The sequence below is a fragment of the Sciurus vulgaris genome (assembly GCF_902686455.1).
Source record: "Sciurus vulgaris genome assembly, chromosome: 10".
Taxonomy (NCBI): domain Eukaryota; kingdom Metazoa; phylum Chordata; class Mammalia; order Rodentia; family Sciuridae; genus Sciurus; species Sciurus vulgaris.
In genome coordinates this window covers 17,388,625-17,404,880 of record NC_136470.1, presented here as the reverse complement: position 1 = coordinate 17,404,880, position 16,256 = coordinate 17,388,625, and the positions used below count along the sequence as shown (strand labels likewise).

At 38.1% G+C, this 16,256-nt stretch overlaps 1 protein-coding gene across 4 annotated transcripts in view; it reads right to left on the bottom strand.

Moving 5' to 3' along the window:
- Positions 1–16,256, bottom strand: part of ADAMTS5 (ADAM metallopeptidase with thrombospondin type 1 motif 5) — a 49,818-nt gene that overhangs the window by 29,909 nt on the left and 3,653 nt on the right. For all 4 annotated transcript variants that reach the window (XM_079156435.1, XM_079156432.1, XM_079156434.1 and 1 more), the window contains one exon: positions 5,919–6,051. In XM_079156435.1, coding sequence (XP_079012561.1) covers positions 5,919–6,051 — 133 coding nt within the window. The remainder of the gene's footprint in view (positions 1–5,918; positions 6,052–16,256) is intronic.

Below are 16,256 nucleotides of genomic sequence, written 5' to 3'. Positions count from 1 at the left end.
CATGAGTATTTTCTAAGGGATCAAGAGACAGATTGGGGAAAATGTGAGATGCTCCTATATCTCAGAATAAATTTTGATGTTTGAAATTATTGGCAAAAGTCAAGGTGTAATTTGATAGGAAATATTCATCTATTCTTAATGTTGAATCATGTCACACATATAAAAGCCCTGCAAATGAGTACCCATCCCACAAAACAAGATCATGAAGGAATTTCTTTTTCTGAATTATACTAAGGAAATAAATTTAATGGTGCATGTCAAATCTAAGCCCCTGGGGTCATGAGTCTGAGTTACATTGCTATTGCAGAAATAGCAAACAATTGGATTTTTCTTCCAGTGTGATGATCTTCTTTTTAAATTGGCACAGAGGTAATGTTGTTAAATAATTTCACCTTTGATATTCCCAACAGAGATTTAAAGAACATCTCATCTTTTTAAATTTATAAGTGAATCTAGTGTTGAAAAATTAGTGATAACATTAGAGGAGTCAGAACACATTAAAGGAAACGGGTAGGCAGGCTTCCTATTCACCTCAGGTATTGCTGCACAGCTATGGCTGGCTTACAGTATTAACCTCAGGAAGGAAACTGGTTGTTTTTCTGAACTTTGGTCTGCAAATTAAACTAAATTTCTAGCTCCTGTCTCCTGATCCTAAACTGACCAATGGTCAAGGGGACACAGCACCAGATCTTAAAAAAAGTTACCAGAAGCTCTGTAATGTGTTTACTTGGGAAAGCGCTGCTCAGATGAAGCATCTGTTTCTTAATGAGGTCATGTTTTCATTTTACCTAATTTTCCAGCTGGGATTATGGAGGTGCAAGAAGGTTTGGCCAGGGATTAAAATGTGAGTCAACAGTTCACATGGGATAATAATCTAGAACTGAAGAAGACACCCATGAGCTTAACAATCAGATGATCACTGTCCAACACAGCTCCTTATACAGAAGTGATAAAACTCTCAAATGCCCGTTTTGAAACATTAAATATAAAGGGTAAATGTGATATCAATTACGTAATTTGGGTGGAAGAAAATAATCCCTTTCACCTTATTCCTAACTGTGTCAATGTCCTTCTGAATTAAATTTGAAATTATATCCTTTAAACTAAATGTTTTCTAAAAATATCATTCATTTCAGGATAGTAGGAAAAAATCGGGGCTCTGGAGCCAGAGGAGTTGAGTTCAAATCTTATCCTAGTGGTATAGTTCTTGGGCTTAGATTTAGAAACTTCTCTGTGTGTCAGTTACTTCCTCACTTGGGTGACCCATAACTACTTCTCAGAGCACTTTGTGAAGATTAAGTGACATAAAAGACGTAAACTGCTTAGAATATGTGCTTGACCAAGGGACCAGCTAACTTTACTGTCTCGCTGATGGTTTTGCTCTCACTTATCGGGTATGCTAGTCTTCAGTGATTTTAATAGATTTTAATATTACTAAACCCCTTAATTTGGAAGGGAAAGAGAAAAATTCCTAATTACTAGAGGAAAAACCAATCACACAGTATATGCAATTTTCCTTTTTCTGCCACCTTCAACTTGATTTCCACACATGCAGCAGAAAATCAAGAGGCCTCCCCCAGAGAAACACGAATTGGGATTTGATGTTTTAAAAACTTAACAAGCACTAAATCACTCAATGATGTTAGACATATAGAAAAGACCTATTCCGACCTTTCATCTGGAGCCAAGAAAGACAGTATGGCACTGCTCCAAACTGGATAGAAAAAAATGCTCCATTCAAATTGATTAAAGCAATGGGTTTGGGGATAAAAAACAAGTTAAATCCCAGCTTCCTTCACACCTCACATCTCACAGCCAGTTCGGACATCTGATGCTGTGCACTTGGCTTTGGTCTATGGTGTGTCAAGGGCTGCCACAGCTTTTCAAAACATGGCCTTGTTTAATCTAATCATTGATGGGAGTAGTCACAGGCAGATCAGCACAACCAGAGAACACCCTCGAACCACAGCAAAACACAGGCAGCCCTGCTGTTGTGTCTCGGCCACTTCCCAAGTCGCCACTGAGTATGTGGTCTTGACTTTTTAAAATTGCCTGGCTTTAGCTTAGGAAGCACATTGGAGTCTTTCATAGTGCAGAGATTCACTTAGCACATTTTATAATTAACTACTATAAAGCAAACCTTTGGCATGTTTGCAAATTATGGATTTCATTAATCTAAATAAAATCAGATTGTTCTCCCTAGTGTGTTAGAAGCTGGCTCAACATCAATAAAATGATTGTTTTTAACAACCATGTGTGCAGCAGGTGAAATCTTTATTATTACAAGTCTATAATAAAAGTTTGACAAGTTAAAAATATAAACTCAAAATGTAAACTTACATCAACTTGAAAACTTTCTGCAGTTCACATTTGGATTGTAAAATGGCCGTAAACACATTCCTACCTCCACCCAAGGCACATGGACGGAGACTGTGTTTTTGATGGTTGGAAATAACTTTTTGAAATAGTCTAACAAATTGGGCAATGTTCACATGCACAGAACAAGTGAAGAGGAAGACAATTTATTTATTACTGCCAGTGTAGATTCTTCTAATCAACAGCTATCTTCCGGAATGGCATCAGTGACCTAGGCACCTCCAAAACCCTGCTGCTTTCTTTTCTCTTTTTGGAAGAATTAGCAGAAAAAAAAAAGGAAATTTAGATTTACTTGTTCCTTCACAAAATGAATCTGACCTTAAATTTTAAACCACTATGGAGAAAAAGAGGAAGCAGCAGGACACTCCCATGAGAACCTGTAAGCCAGTTCAGGGAAGTGTTATTCTTAATCAAACATACCCTTTTACTGCTTACAGAAGAAATAAAGTAGAAAAATTAAAGGAACAGCCTGAAAATGTTCTCCCAGCTTGTGTTTTGAGTTCAGTAACACATTTACAGTATCTGTTTGCATGAAGCAAACTGCACAGTTTGGAATGAGGCTAAAGCAGATTCAAAACACCAGGAAACTGAGGTTTCCAAATGTCATTTTTATCACCATACATAGTCTGTCTTATATACAGCTCCTCAATCTGGAAATCAACAAACATGTAATAAAAGGAGAGGAAGAAAAATGCATGGAAAGAATAGAGCAGAATTTGAATCCAGGACACGGTGAGCTTGAGTTTGGCTGAAAACTTCAAGCAAAGATCCAAAAATAAAAGCACTGGAAACAGATCAGTGAGCTGCATTACCTAAGACCCAGGGACTGTAGGGATATGACTCTAATACTACACTGAAGACTAAGAATGTTTTGTGAGGTTATCTTTCTTAAAAATTTTATGGCTGGTACTTTATAACATATGTTCATAATATTTAGGCAGAAAACAAAATTAAATAATAAAGCAATTAGAAAATAAAGTGAATGAAAGCCAGATTTCTTTATGAACAGGGAATTAAATCCATATTTCCCTACCTCCAGACCTTGTATGTCTCAGATTAGGCCATTTATAATGCAAAAAGGGAAATCAAGTGGGCAATAATTGTTTGGAGAATGATTTACAGAGAATTTTAAAGAGGTAAACAGAGGTGAACCAACAAGAAATTAAAGGGGACACAAGGATATGATCATACATTAAAGATTAAGGTTTGATTTTGCATATGAAAGCCCACATTTCTATGACATTATTCTATAATTATGTCCAATAATCCTGTACCATTAAGATAAGTTCTTACTGTATATGTGTACATAGTTTCAGTACAACATTTGTTCTTATCATATCTGATTTTCAGACTGTGCACACACTGGCGTAACCAAGGCACTGGAGGAATTTGGTGGGGCTGGGGAGGGTGGCGCTGCCAGGCTTTTCTTTCCAGCCTAATTGGCTTGGGAGTCAGCCCTGAAGAAGCTGTATTGATAGCTAGGTGTTTCTCCTACAGGAAGACCTCCCAGATGCTGCCATCTTGGGAAAGCAGATCATTACAGAGAGCAGGATGGAGGGAAGGAAGAGCCCTTCTTAAGGAATGCCCGATCTCTCCAGTGAAGGGCAGGATCTGGAGCTCAGGGGCCTGTGGGTGGATGACACCAAAACCCAGCTCGGCTGGCAATTCCTAGTCTTTTCTCCACCCTGCTAAGACAAACCAGGCTGTTGCTCTGGGATTTAGATGTTTTCGTATGGGACTTTTCTTACTTTGGATAATGGTGACTAACTACTGGTATACTTTTAAAATCTCCTCTGTTGAATTATAATCCTCTGGAATACTTGGATGAATTCCTTGAGTTCCACTGCAGAATGGGGATGTTGCCTTAAGCAACTCCAATGATTCCTTCTCCCACTTACTCATGCACATTCATCAATATGGAATAAATACTGATTAATGATCTATATTAGACTGTGTATTTATCAATCTGCTTAATTGGCATGAGTGAGAGACACATGAGGAAAAGCCCCCTACCTTAAAGCTCAAATGGCTTGTGTTTTAAAAACACCTTCAGGTTTATGGGCTCTTCCAGTGCAACATGCCCAAATTACTTACATAACACAGAGAACATTAAGGCAGCGCTTGGGACTCCAGCTCAGATCTTTGGCTCCTGAGGCCAAGGATGCTCACAACTGTGGACTGAATTCTCATCTGTGATGTTGTACAGTTATTTACATTAAAGCTTATGTTTGGGTTTTGTTGTTGCTGTCGAGATTATAAGAGCGTCAGGAGTGTTAGAAACATTAATGTCATGATTATCCCATAAGAGGTGAAACTTAACTATTTAATTCTATTTAAGTGCTTCAGTATTAGAACTCATGAAATTATGCCTTTAGAGGTTACTTAGACTCCTCAAAGAAATACAGCAGCTAGAATTCTGCACCTTGCGAACATATTCTTTGCCTACCAAGAATGTGAAATAGAAGGTTTAATTTTCATTTAAAAGTTATGGTTTAGCTGTAAAAACATCTAAATCTGTTTAATAAAAATAAGAAAAAAAAAAACCCTTAAAACTACAATAATGATCTAACCATATTTTGTCCCACCAAAACAATGATGCTAAAAGGTGATATATAAATTAAGAAAACAAATAAATTATTTAACTAAAATGCACAAGAGAAGTACATGTGGATATATACATCCAGTTTGGCCCCTGAAAGAATTCCATAAAATAGATATTATCATCTCTACTGTTCACATACAAAAATTAAAGCTTTGAGAGTTACCTGGGACCTATGCGACCCAGGTAAAAGGTATTTTACCAAAAATTGAACCCAGAGTGTCTAATTGCAACATCTAGTTCTAAGTATTGAGCTGATTTCTCATACATCTAGTGGCCTAGGTCAGTGGTAAGAAAGCACATATTCCTTATTGCAGGTATGTATTTTAACAGTTAACTGTGTCCTAGATTTATAGTTGTAGGGTTTGGATACATTTCTTAAATCAAACAAATTGGGTAAATGACATTTTAAAGCAAAACCTGTTAAGTGTCAGCTTGGTTTCCCTTGCCCATGCTACAGAGAAGGAGACAGGAATATTATCCATAAGCTACTGATTACCTTTGATGAGAGTCTGCTGTCATCTCTCACAACAGAGCAAAACATGTTAAACCTCTGTGCAAACTGATTAGCCCTGGGTGAGCCAGTACTGTGCTGAATAACTTCCAAAAGGGACATCTCCACATTCCATAGGTGGACTGTGACAAATTTCGTCTAGGAGTCACTTAGCAAAGCTTAAAAGGACAGGAAGAAGATAGTAGCAGTAGCAAATTTCTCTTTAACTTTTAAGTGACACTGTCAAAAGGAAACATACACCACGTTGCTGACTTCGTCTTCCTTCTCACATATTAGTTAACCCTAAAAGTGCAAATATAAACAAATTTAATCCCCAAAGGGTACATCTGAACCAGAAGAAATCTGGAATTAATTGCCAAATATTTCGGTTCCTGCTGCAGCTGCTACAAGTGTTTGACTTGGCCAGGGAGGAGAAAAGGCGCTGCATACCAATTTCGTGAGCCACGGTGAAAGCTGCGTGGAGGCCGTCATCTTCAATCACAGCGCAGCTGCGCTCCGGAGAACATATGGTCCCCACGTCTGCCATTCCCAGGGTGTCACATGAATGATGCCCACATAAATCCTGCCCAGGAGAAAGAAAGAAATCATTACAATCAATTTACATCCAGAAAGAGCCACCATGTCCAGCCACTTGCTCACCCCAAATGGCAAGGCTGGGATATGTTTATGGTGTCACCTGCTCAGCTCTTGGAAAGGTTCCAAAGACAAACCCAGGGCAGAGACTCTTCTGAGCTACTTTGGGACCAGAAGCACAAAAGGATAAAGGCACTCAAGTACATCTGAAAGCATGTGTTAGTAATGTACCTTGTCCATTACAATCAAAGCCTTAACAAAGTCCTAAAGCATATATGGTATGTCAAGGATGACTTTCCCAGATGGTCGTGTATAGGAAAGCCCTAATATTCTGACCCTAAAACATGCTAAATTTATCAGAAGATCCTCCTAATAATTTGTTCTCTGTCACAGGGGAAAAAATACATCTGTATATTAATGATGAGACAAATTTTTCAGTAACTTGAAAGGGAAACTAAAGTTTAATTCATATATACATTCACTCAAAAGATCATCTCTCGATTTCCAAAATGAGTTGTAATTTCATAGTTTTCATCTTCAGAAACATATGCACTCTCTACTCTCACAGCATTTAAGTGTTTCTCAACCTGATCAATCCTCAGAAAATATGTATAATGCAGGTATATTATTTATGTGTATAGAATGAATATGGGCATACAAATTTTTTGGTGAGAAAATTGCACAGCTTTTAAGAGATTCTCAAAAGGGAAAATGATTGCACTCCACTAATAGTTAAAAATCACAGTTTTGGCTGAAAGGAACCTCAAGAAGACATTGAATGATATGAAGATGAAAAAGAAAATGTCAGTCACATTTTCTTTTTCATTTTTTGGTACTGGGGATTAAACGCAGGGGCACTTTACCACTGAATTACATCCCTGACCTTTTTATATTTTTATTTTTAGTCAGGGTCTTGCTTAGATGTTTATGGTCTTGCTAAGTTGCTGAGGCTGGCTTTGAACTTGTGATCCTCCTTAGCTTCCTGAGCCACTGTGATTACAAGAATGTGTCACTGCACATGACTCAGCCATAAGTTTTAGCATATAAGATTTGTAAAGACAATATTTTCTTTAAATGTTATTTCAAAATGAACAGACATTAGACTTTCTTGTGCTTATCTATTATTTTCAGTAAAATTTAATGAATAGTGTGGACATCCCCCCAAATAAGACAGTATTTCCAGACAGCCATACATTAATAACTGTAAGAAGGAAAATAAATTTTTAAAATGTTAATTACTATATAAAGTTGAAATTAAAAGTACTGTTTCTATTATAGCTGCCAGTTTTGCATTCTCCTAATTGCCATAATGCGGGAACTCAAAGGACATTTGGTTAATTGAGTTGAATGGTGACATGTGGTCACACTCAATGCAACCCTCACACACTTTCCTATGCTGCATGCTAGTATGACCTCTCCAGCCATTAGGCAACAGAGCTAGATGTTATGATCGTGCAAGCTGTGCCTCGGACCCAAGGTCAACACAGTCTTCTAATTCTTCCCAATTCTGCTGTCTAAAAATCCAACCAAAGTGAAGGGACACCCCATTGTACTCCCTTTCATGTGTTTTCGGGTCATTATTGTGTTCTGTACATTGTGTTTCCGGCTGTGATGAATTACACTGTGGCCACCATATTAGTGTAGCTGCAGACATTCTCAGCCAAGTGGCCTCGGTGAATCAAGGCCCCAAACCCACAACACCCTCCAAAGTTTCCTGTGTATTCTCATATGTCATCCCATGGGATCCCAAATTACAGCTGTTGAGAACAAATTAGTAGTTTTTAAAATTGAAATTGGGATACACTTTTGCATAATAAACAGTCTGTGAGATAATAATATAGTAAAATACATTTTTAAATCCTCATCCTCTCCAATCATTTTAGTTGTCCTAAGACCAAATCCCAGGTCATCATTTAAGAGAGCTGCTAGATACTGCAGGTTATTTCTGTATGCCTATGTAGTTTTGCATCAAGGTTTATGTTCATTTCATAATTTGGGGTTTATTTCTTCAAATAGTGAAATCCAAAAACTAAATTTTCCCTTCTTACTAATAAGGTTGAGTAAAAAGTCACAGCTAAAGGAAATGGCCTTTCTGTCTTGAATGGCATTTCAAGTAGAATCTTAATCTCTCTCTGTTTACTGCTAATCAATTGCTCATTAAGGGCCATCAGCTCTCCTTGTCATCTTTGAATTGCAATAAATGCATCTGGCCTTTTGCCATGGAAATGTGTGCATGTGACAAAATTATGAACAGAAGCACTTGTTATTTTTTCAGCCACCCTGATTAAATCCCTTGACTACATAGTCACACTATTATATTTCCATAGCTATAATTATCAACTGGCAACCTTTCCATTTCGCTCCCGTGATTTCAAGACTTAGCAATATACTTGTTTTACTCTCAAGATTCACAATGAACATCTGAATTTCTTTGAGAACCAATGCTCATCTAAATGTATGAAAACTAACCTGTGTATCAAATTATTAAGAATTCAGCATATCACATTCCTTTCTATTTTCTGGTGGTGGTTTATAATGATACATACGCAAACTTTATTTCATGTCTATAGGATTTGCTTTTCAAATTCAGAGTAAGAGTACTGGTACTATTGAAGCAATAGCATATATGTATGTATATATCGTTATATATAACCTACATTTGGCGCAGGAGGTAGTGAAGAAATGTGGTCCTATGCATACATTATTACAGAAGAGGTAAATGAATTAAAAGTAGTGACACACTTTTTTGCTTTATTATTGTGGGTCTGAAGGTTAATTATATCTTTGCTGAAAGATGGCTCTTCTTATACAGGATCAATATCTTATTACCACTGTTTAGAGAAAAATGTAATAGAAGACTTAGTAAAATGGAAGAATTGCAAAAGCATGCAGAGATATAACTGTGGACTTTTGGTGTGTGTTGGCTGGGTTACAAGACTGAGACAGTGTGTCCAACTCAAAAAAGAATGAAATTATGGCATTTGCTGGTAAATGGATGGAGTTGGAGAATATCATGCTAAGCAAAATAAGCCAATCACCCCAAAACAAAAGCTGGATGTGTTCTCTGATGTGTAGATGCTAATCCACGAAGGGGAGGGAGCTAGGGAGGAATAGTTACTTTCGATTAGGAGAGGGGATTAAAGGTAGGGGAGCCGGTATAGGGATAGGAAGGATAGTAGAATGTATCAGATATTATTACCCTATGTACATATGTAACTACATGACCAGTGAGATTCAACATCATGTAAAACCAGAAGAATGAGAAATTATACTCCATTATATATGATGTATCAAAGTGCCTTCTACTATCATGTATAATTAATTAAAACAAATAAAAAATTAAAAATATATATATATCTGAGGAGCAGGAGTTTTGGCTCAGTGGTAGAGCACTTGCCTAGCATGTGTGAGGCACTGGGTTCGATCTTCAGCACCACATAAAAGTAAAAATATAAAGGTATAAAAAAATAACTAAGCTGGTCTGCAAGACCAACAAAGAATTGACAGGGAGGCCACTGACATTGTGACCATTCACCACGTGTGACCTTTTAGAAGACTTGGCTTGTGGCAAATCTTGTGATTTATCATGGAATTTAGAAGTACTGATGAAGCCCAAGACAAGTTTGTGGTTATGTGGAAGAAGACAGGGAGCAAATAATGCTGCCTTGGGGAGACCAATGCCCAGAGAATAGCATAGCTTGGAAAGTCCCAGTGCTGGGAAAAACGAACCAAGCAATCGTGAATATCCAAAGGCGAACACATCACAGGAGTTGAAGGATTTCCTGCCTTGATTGAGAGACTGGTCTCCCATGCCCCACACACATGCTTTGATAAGCAGTGAGGAAATACAAATGCTGATAAGAGCAGACACCACCAAAACCACAGTGGCAACAGCCCAAGTTTAGGAAGAACACCTTACACAGAAGTTACATAACAGCAATTTCTGTTTCTGTAAATATTACCTCCTGGTAAGGCAGGGGTGATGCTCAAGAGAAGAGTAGGAAACAGGGTTCATGTACACGAGTTGTTCACCCCTTTCTCCACACAGCTCTTACAGAGGAGCGATTAGTGATAAAGAATTAATGGGGTGGTACATAGTTTAATCACACACACATGTACACTCCCCATGCATCTTCATTCTGTGAACATGATTACTTTTTAAAATTATATTTTATCTTTGATTAACATGTGCTCCTTGTACTTATGAATGTCTCCAGTATGATTTTTCCACACATCCACACATCCATGCAGCATGAACTGAACAAATCCAACTTCCTTTTATTTCTGTGCCTTCAACATGGATCTGCTTCTTCAGGTGTCATTTACTTTTCTGGCTACCTATATAGCAGTCCATCATAATGAGGGTTTTATTTTGCACTTCAACACAAACTGTATTAATTGGGACTTTTAGGCCTATCATCACCATGACCCATGTTATATTATCTCTAACCACACCTCTGGGTACAACTGGGTGATGCCAAATATGCAGAGCCCACGTATATTAGGAGCTAAGGAATCCAGGCACTTTTATTCCTAAAACAATTATTACATGCCTACAGTCTGCTAGCCACTGTTTTAAGTGCTGATACTATAATGAACAAGTGAAAGAAGATCTAATCCTGATCCTTAAGAAACATCATAATTCAGTGAGCAAACCAGATATGTCAAAGGGAAAGCAAGCTGTGCTAAGATGAATAGACCGTTGCAGGAGTACAGGAGAGGAAGTGAACCCTCCTTGAGAGAATCAGTAAAGGTTCCAAAGAACTGGAGACACCTTTGCTGGTTCTGTAGTCTGGAAGAAAGGTAGTCTAACAAGGAAGGACTTGTGGATACAACATGGGTGGTAAAAGGCAGGCTCTGTTTGGGGAAGGATGAGAAGTTTTCTATGACTGGATTTCAGGATTTTGGGGGTGGACTAGCTAAGAAAGCTGGAAAGATTGTCTGGATCCAGAGTTCCTAGATAGGACACGTTCTCTGATAAATATGGGGAAGGAAGGGTAAAAGAAAGCACACTTGAGATCGAAGGGAGGAGATGCTTGGAAGAGTCATTCTGGAGAATGAGAGCAAAGCTGATAGAGATGGTGCATGGAAAGCAGATGCTTTTCTCATTCTACCTCTATCAGTAAGAAGTATGTGGGAATGAAGGGAAGGGAGGGGGATGGGAAAGATAATAGAATGAATCAGACATAATTTTCATATGCTCATATATGAATACATGACTAGGGTAACTCCACATCATGTTCAACCACAAGAATGGGATCAAAATTTCAATGGTTTGCATCCCATATAAGCATAATATGTCAAAATACACCCTACTGTCATGCATATTTAAAAACAATAAATAGGAGAAAAGAAGTAATATGTAAATAGTTTACTGATTTTGAGACAAAGTCCCTTCATCACTAACATCAGGAAATTGGACAAGGTGTTCTCCAATTTATAGAGAAGAAATTAAAGCTCAGGGGGCAGCAGTGCCCAAAGTCTCACTGGAGCAGTATGAGGCTCAAATTTACACCTGCAGCCAAACATTTCAATTCCTGAACTTATTTCATGGCATTGTTAAATCAGTACGTTATTCTTGATGTTATCTTGAACACTGACATCTGCACTTCTAAAAAATTTTTATAGTAAATAAAAAGCAACAGGGTCTTCATACCGAGGGTATGACTGGTAAAACTCAGTCATTTTAGAGGGCAACTGAATATTCAAATTGTACTGCAAAGGATATTCCAGAAAACAAGAAAACAAGTGATGGATAAGAAACCTGATAATGTCATTAACTTGCCTTTGTCTTTCTCTGTCTTGCCACATCTACTGTCAGTCACTAAAGTTGCTCTCTATTTCTTATTCTTCCCATTATTCCTTCCTGCTTGGACTATCACCTGAGACTTTTAACTGGTCCTGTGTCTCAGTAACTTTTCTAATTCTGCACCGTGATCAGTTTCTTTCTTAGAGCACAAATCTTTCAAAATTCCTCCACCCCTCGCCATTGACCTTGGCCTGGCATTCAAACCCTTGCACAATGTAACCCAACTCTCCTGCTTTCCTTTGCTGACACTTCCTGCTCTGTCCTGTTCACTATTTTCTGCATATCTTATGAATATTTTGGTCCCCAAACCTTAGACCAAAATAGTCTTGCTGCTGGAAAAGAGTCATTTATCCACATTTAACTTTTTAACATTTCTCAACTGAACCTGTGCTGCTCAGTTCCTAATGCCATTATTTAAGTTTAGATCATCATGAGTTTCTTCAGTTTAGATTACTGAGATAGCCTAGCTTCAACTAGATCCAGTCCAGCTACTTTCATTCTAGAACACACCTCTGATCATTGCTGTTTTCCCACTAATATTCATTCCTTTGATTCCCACTGCATTTAATTTATAACGTAGACTGCTTGCCGTGGTGCTGTGGACTGACTGAACTGTGTCCTCCCTAAATTCCTAAATTGAATTCCTAAACCCCAATGCCACTGGATTTGAAGATTGGGCCTATAAGAAGGTAAATCAGGTTAAATGAGGTCATAAGGATGGGTCCCTGATCAGAGAGGAAAAGAATCATTTATCCACATCTAACTTTTAAACACTTCTCAACTGGACCTGTGCCCCTCCATTCCTAATGCCATTACTTTAGTTTAGACTACTGTGAGCTTCTTCAGTTTAAGTGACACCACAGCTCAATCTTTTTCAAACCTTTCTGTGTCCTCAATGAACTCACAGAGGAAAGGCCATCTGAGCACATAGCAAAAACATGGACAAGCCAGGAAAAGAGGCCTCACCCCCAAACAAACCTAGAACTTTGATCTTAAACTTTCCAGCTTCCCAAACTGAGAGAAAATACATTTCCGTTGTTAAAGCCACCCATTCTATGGCATTTTATGATATCCCAAGAAGATGGATAATGTAGTAGACAGTTTCTTCTTTATCTGTAACCTTGTTGTTACTATCTTCTCCAGGTCATCTCTTACCTTTCCACCCTCACATTCCCTATCCTATCATAGCTGACTCCTTGCATTTTGCAAAGTTATCAGGACACCCGTAGGCCACAGGAATGAACGTCTGTTGTATTCTTAATGCCTACATCCTCCTTATGGGTCTGGCTAACGCCTATCTTTTCTTCAAATCTGAACTGAACTGGGTTGTGATTGGCAACCTCATACACTTCCCTGATACCCTACAACCACATCTTTCATAAAAGTCATCATGCTCCACCCAAATTATCCACTTCTCTGTTTCCTGGAATAGATTCTGGGGAAAGTGGCCACTTTTTAAATCTCTAAATCCCTGCCTAGGAGGAACATATTGAATGTTTGAATAAATTAGTGATTATATTTTTAGTTTAGAGAGCACTCTCTTCTTTCTCTGCCATTTGTCAGCTGTTGCTCTAAAATTATCTGTTTCTCTGTACACGAGTGTTCTTATCTGTCAAACTAGAAGAATGAAACTGGTTGTAGACGGCTGAAAGGATTAATGATCGTGTGGTTTACACCCCTGAGTAGTACATATAAAGTGCTTAATCACAGGTGGTTGAATCCAAATCAAGTCTATCCATCTCTTGAGGACCACTTGAATTCTACTTGTACAAAAAGACCTGTATAAAAATCCTCTGGCAGAATTCACAGTCCCCTCCCTCTTCCTCTCATAGGCTTTGCTTACGGCTCAGTACTGCATTTATCAGTTTTCCTGACACTAGACTGATCTCTGCACATATCTGCATCCTCTCTGCTGGTGATAAGCCCGGTGCAGGGACCAGGTAAATTCCATCTTACTACCTACCACCGTCTAGTGAGTGTGTCACACATGGCAGGTGCACACAGGCTCGTACCCAATGTGAGACACAGAAAGGCAATAGGTTCTGTGTGTGGTGGGGTATTGTCTCTAATAGACGAACTTAGAGTCTTCAGAACACTTCTCATATATTAATAATACTAATTAGAGCTGCTTAATCTGCTACTAGTCTTCCCATTTCAGGGTTATTTAGCCTTTTATTAGTTAAAATTTACCTGTAGGCTATGATGCATTGATAAGGGCTCCTTTTTTTTCTTTAAATGGATTTGAATTCAAATTTAGACACTCAGTTTCGATCCCATGCTTTCAACCCACAGCAGGATAAAGCTTTCGTTGGTGATATGCAAGGGTGAAGGGGATGTTAAACAATTTTCAATTTTGTCATCAACTGGAGAGACTTTTGTTTTTAAAAGAGAGTGAATGGTCTACAAAGTGGGTTTGAGAGTTTGTCTTTAAAGAATTTTTTTTTTTTTTTTTTAATAAAAGAGGAAGTCAGGAACAGGAAAGATTCTTGGAAAAATAAAGACTGGGGGGGTCCGATTTCTACCATTTGATGGCACAAGTGGTGTGAAATCCAGCATAAGTGCCATTCCACAATGAAAAGGGCTTCTGTGCCAGAAAATTGAGGGGTGCTAAGTTTCTCTAATTAGAACTGTACTGAAACGCCAGGGTATAGACCTGAGAGCAATGTGTTAGTTCGATAGATAAATTATGGCCACTATTCTGCTGCCTTCCAGACACAACATTCAAGGTGGCCGCGGCTAGTAAACACAGTGGAAAACATATCCTCACACATTTGCTTCATGCCTGAAAAACAAGTAATTTAGGAGAAGACATCTGGAGACAAAATTTGAACAGGACTCAGAGCCTATCAAAACATGGATTTGATGGCTTGGCATCTGGCTGCTAAGCGACGCACTTCTTACATTCAAAACAGAGTTGTAAAAGTAGAATTCTGGTGCCGACTCTGGGCATTTCTCATTGAAATAGAACTAGGTGAGAAAGATATTCTTAAAGCCTTAAGACAACTGATTTCCATGAGATAGATACTTCCAGATCACCTCTCCTCCAGCCTTTTTGTTTTTCTCTTTCTAGAGAATAAGGCAAAAATAAACTGCATTTGGAGTACTCTCAAGTGAATGCTGCATAGAAGTCTTGAAATACTTGTCTCGGTCACCTAATAGTACTCTTTGAATTTAGCTGCATATATTCTAATACCTTGTACTAATTTGGCTTTTCAACTGTGGTTTTTATGAAGTCAGATGTGTACACTAGAAGGCCAACTGGAAACTAAATGAGATTTCCTTTCCTTAAAGTATGCTGCTGCTTGGCAAGGAGGCCAGGGAGGACCCATGTCAAATATTTCCCATGTGTAGATCAGTTTGAAAACAGTATGTTATTATCATACTGATTAAAATGCAGATAGATCATCAGTTTATTTCTTCCTTGCTCTCATCCATTTAAAATATTCTGATTAAGTTTCATGGTTTGGAAAATAAGAACTGTTTAACCACCCAAGCAAAAAAACAAATCCAGAAAAAACAATAGATAGACATCATATACAATCACTGCCTCGTTTCTTTTAGTCTGGGAAACAATTAAGAAAATTATGGGTCAGAGGGCAAGGAGTGATGGGTCTTTTATCAATTTTGATTTATGTTAGAATTCTAGAATATATTTTAGTATTAGAGATGAATTATTAAAATGACCTACTCTTCAGAGCAGTCTGCCTACAAAAGGTTTTTTTTTTTTTTTTCCTTTTTCTTTAGGGAGCCTCCTTCCATAAACTCTCCAAAGCTTCCTGCTTGGCAGGCTCTTGTGATGTAGCAAAGCAAGGAAACCCAGACATGGAAAGTTACTTATGAAAAAAAAAAAAAAATGGACTTGGAAACTAAATAAGAAAGGGATAGTTTTACAGGAGAACTTCATAGGGCGGGCTACAAAATGAATGTTCTACCATTTCAAAGACTAATGTTGTGCAGAGGAATTAAAGGATGGATTCCAGAATATCACTTAATGAGGAGAAAGATTTTCCATTGTGCACCACACGGGAGCTCTGCCTGGTTCTCCCTAAAATGCTGCCCTCCAGTGTCTTTGTTTACATGTGGTTTACATTATGTCCACTCCATGAACCACATGTACCACTCCAAATTTATCAACACTTTCCTTCATACCATGGGTGCCTCAGTAAAAAGAGAAAAATCAGGTAGTGAAGTCATGATTCTGAAGTCTCATGCATCATTTAATTTCTTATCCTTTCAGTTTGTTCCATCTCTCGATTTTAGATAATACTTCAAAGATTGTAATCCTTCATCTATTCTGGGATGAGTCTCAAACACTTCAAGAATGAGTTTTAAACGTTGATTCTTAACAGGCATTTGAGAATCCAGAAATCTGCCAATCAAAGCAG